Raw genomic sequence first — 4,256 nt, 5'->3', positions numbered from 1 at the left:
TAGCTCCTCTTTCGTCTTCCTAGGATGCTACAATCCGCAATGATAATTATTCCTTAGCCCCAATAGGATTTTAATTTCCCAACGGCTAAAAAGTTCAAAGCATAAAATAAAAACATCACAAGTAACAACAACAAATATTAAACAAAGCATAGAATAGAGATGATTAACAATTTGGCATCCGAAAATTTTAAGTGCTGGTAAAAAGAGCAGAGAAGAATATAAAAGAGCAGAGAATAAAAGACAAAATGCTTACTGGCCTGGCGATGGAGGTAGAGGATGGGAGGAGTACCCTGTTTTGGGAAGATAACTAGTTGTAAGGGGGTCTCTTGAAGGTGGCGTTTTCAAGACTATTCTCTATTTCGAATCAGCAGGGATCGATGATAGGGGATTGTGGATTTTGGGATGGACTTGAGTGGATATGGAATTTTCAGTGGCGGCGAGAGTTATTTCAATGGGAGCTGGAACTTGTCCATCAACTTCATGAGCGGCTAAGGCTGACGAAGCTGTCAGATGGTAAAGAGGATATTATGGTTTGGAAGTTTGATAGCAAATGGGTATTTTCTACCAAGTCTGTTGTGCAGGTCCTACAATCGGAGACTCTGTCGGATGAAATAACGAGCTACAGTTTCACAAGTTCGGTTTGGAGAGGAGCGATACCGCCGAGAATTGAGCTTTTTGGGTGGTTTGTGCTTATTGGTAGAGTGAATACTAAGGAGAGATTGAGTAGACTAGGTGTTATTAGACTCAATGATAATCTATGTGTCCTATGTCAGAAGGAGATAGAGTCGGTGGAACATTTATTCCTACACTGTGAGCTAACATGGCAGGTGTGGTGCAGTTGGTTGAGGTCTCTTGGGGAGGTGTGGCCTATTCCTAGAACCATTAGGGAACTATTTGAGCGGTGGACCGGTATGCATAAGCGGAAACAAGATCAGAAGAAATGGCTGCCAGACTTTTTTGCAGTTATTTGGAACATTTGGGTGGAACGCAATGCTAGGATTTTTCATAATCAGGAAACAGGTGTGGAGTTCGTAATAAGGAAGACGATGCTGAGTTACAACGAATGGACCGCGAGTGATCCGTTTGGTGGTTGATGACGTTGTCGGAAGATAAATGTTTTTATGTTTTATGAATACTTGTAGTTTCTTTCGTTGCTCCACATTAGCGTGTTGAGCTTATTTTGATTCAAAAAAAAAGATATTAAAAGCTGTTATTGATAAAAAAAATCTTAAATAAACTTAAAATTTAATAAAAGTGATCAAACCTTAACTGCTTCCATTTTTGTTAACAAAAAATGCTTAGCTGACTAATTGATTAGATGACATGGCACGATAAAATATTATTTGACATTTTTAATTAATTTAAAATTATATAAACCCTAATTTTTTAAATCAATTTTCTTCTTTTTCATTGGTAGAGGCGAGCTAGTGAGTTTTGGCGCGGACCTAGTCGAACTCAACAGATATATTGGCGTCGACGCGATAATTGACGTTGAGCTCAGAGTCGAATTCAACCTTGAGTTCTGTGGCGATGATAGTGATTATATATGACCTTGCTCATTGCCGACGCTTTTTTCTTTTTCTTTTTCTTCTTCTGTCGATGCTGGCATCTTCTTCTTTAGTGTCGTGTTCTCTCTCTCTTTTTCTTTCTCTCTCTACTTTGTGTCTTCTTCTTCGTCTCCCACTCTCTCTTCTATTATGTTCACTCTTTTACTTTTTATCTTTTTCTTTTCTGTCTTCACTCTCCAGATCTTTTTTTTTTAATTGCACTATGTTGTTATCATTGAATTGTGTGAATATTATTGTTGTTATTATTGAACTGTTATTGGTAACCTTCATCACCGTCGGTTCCTACAACCAAGCTTTGTTTATTTCTCTCTAAAGGGCTTGTAGTTCATTATACCAAAGACTTAAAATGAACTATTGAATTTGTCGAGAGAGTACTAAATGCTGACGAAGGTTTCCGACTTTCGGTGGATAGCGTAACGAGTCTTTAAGTAAGTGGACGAATAGCGTAATGGGTCTAAGGTCATAGAAGCATTTACCAACGTTGATAGATAAATGCATTTCAAGCAAATAGAGAAGAGAGCTTACCGTCTATTTTTATTAGATTAGAGTCGCGATCTTGTTGTAGTCAGCCCGTGAAAGGAGAACTTGCTGCTTACTTGCTATATCCCTACGTCCTTGCACGGCTAGTTCTTCGAGCCCTACATCTCCCTTCCCCCTCTTCCTGTTCATTCTACCATCCAAAAAAAGGCTGTATGGAGTATAGCCAAGTGGGAAGGCATCAATTTTCTCTAGATTATGAACACCCGATCGAATTTGTCAAGAACGAGCTGACGACTATAGGGGAAGCGGCTGATTGCTGTCCTTGAGCCCAGCCCGGGAGGAATGCATGGTTCCCTGGCACTTCATGGGACGGGCATTCACATTCCTCCTCCCTCTTATCTAAACCTCCCCCGCTCCCCATATGAATTTAAACTACAATCCTCTGAACAACTTCACTCAGTCATCCTTCCTGCCTAAGCTATAGAGACAGAGGACTCCCCCACTTAAGATAAATAATAGCTCAATCTAATGATTTCCTTCTATTTGGACTTAGAAGCCTACAACTGCTCATTCTGTGAAATTTCATCACAAAGTAATTTATCCGATTTCATAAGTAGCTAATTTTATTTAAGGCATTAGTAAGACTTCTAAAACTAGAGAATAGGATATGAGCTACATCAAAAGTGGAAGGGGATCCCACCTACTACTAATATAGGTAGGCATATAAAAAAGCCCTTGAGCTTTTGTCAGAAGAGCAAATGACACACAATGGACCCGACCCCTTAGCCTCTTAAGGTGAATAGAATACCTTCATTCTTGAATGGCATTCTGCTTTAATGTCGGCGAAGACGCTCTTTGCATTGAATAGGTTGTTCTGAGCCTTTTTTTTCGGCTCTAGAAAGTCAACTAGCCTATTAATATAATACATAATACAGAAAAAACTTTGCCTTGAAAGATTTGCTTTTAGGTAAGCATGCCTAGCTTGATGGGAAAGAGATTAAACTTCTTTAATATATTCGAATGGGCAGGAGAGGATTGCTAGGTAGCCTCCTTGGCCCTAAAAGATGATCTTATGTAGCAGTTCAATAGGAACCCGGCTTCCATTTCTGGCATTTTGTAGACATGGTTATTCCTATTATTTCTAAGAACAATAAATGTGGCTTCTGGTTTTGACTCCTTCCACTTTTTCCATTGCTTTTATGTAATAGATTGAAAGCCTTTGATTTTCTTTAGAATGGGGGGCCTTACCTTTATGGACGAATTGGGTAAAGTAGTAGCTCCATTCCTACCGTCGTGGGAGGGAAGCACTACTCCGGGTCCATCGAAGGAGGGGGTTCAATCCACTTGATGAATATCAAATTCCCCTCTTACTACATTACCTAAACATTTAAGAATCCTATAGAGAAGACTATTCAAAATAAATAAAAAATACAATTTTGTGAAGATCATCTGTTAGCTATGATAAGCCATTATAGGATTGTAGAAAGTGTGTTCTCAGTTATTCAAGGAGCAAAAGGGCTCAGCAACACCGACATAGGCATTCGGTAAAACTAAACTATTTCAAGTGCTCTCATATGCACACCGCATCTTAGGGCTATTTCAATGTAGTATAATTCTAAAAAAGTGGTTCATTCGTCCCAGATTCCACCCTAATATGGCATAGTCAAACTATCCCTAATCTGTTGTCGAAGAGAGCACGCATGCATATGTGAGTGAGAGAGAGAGAGAGAGAGAAATGATGATGATGATGATGATGATGAGTTGGAAGAAGGAAGTTGAGGGCGATTTGAAAATGGGGTTAGTGGTGGTGGTACTTGTGGTGAAAGGAGGTAGTATGAGGCATAGGAGGACTTGGAAGTGGGAGGTGGTAATTTGGTGCTATGGTATTTGCTCTATTAGCCACTTCATCAATTTTTTGTTAACGAAAATCGGAGCAGTTGATGTTTAGTTACTTTGGTCAAATTTTAAAATTATTCAAAAATATTTTTATTTGTCGATAATATTTTTAATTTTTTCTGTCAGCATTTAAATCTTTCAAGCACCGAATTAGTAATTACTTTCGTAGAATAAAAATTATTTATTTAAATATCTACCAGTCTCAAAATATAATACAAACTTTGTTATTAGTTGTTATATGGTTTAACTTTAATGCACCTTATAAAAAATTTTACAAAATTATCCAATCAATTCATATTTTTGGACAATATT

At 38.1% G+C, this 4,256-nt stretch overlaps 1 protein-coding gene across 1 annotated transcript; it reads left to right on the top strand.

Annotated features, from left to right (window-relative positions):
• LOC107616461 lies at positions 378–1,094 on the top strand. The gene has a single exon (XM_016318417.1). The coding sequence runs from the start codon at positions 378–380 to the stop codon at positions 1,092–1,094; it is 717 nt and encodes a 238-aa protein (XP_016173903.1).

This window comes from Arachis ipaensis, chromosome B09, assembly GCF_000816755.2.
Source record: "Arachis ipaensis cultivar K30076 chromosome B09, Araip1.1, whole genome shotgun sequence".
Classification (NCBI taxonomy): Eukaryota; Viridiplantae; Streptophyta; class Magnoliopsida; order Fabales; family Fabaceae; genus Arachis; species Arachis ipaensis.
Note: the sequence above shows the minus strand (reverse complement) of the source record. Positions and strands in the feature narration are given on the sequence as shown.

Excerpts from the sequence above, each read along its gene's own strand:
- LOC107616461 (XM_016318417.1), top strand. The coding sequence starts at position 378 with ATGATAGGGGATTGTGGATTTTGGGATGGACTTGAGTGGATATGGAAT.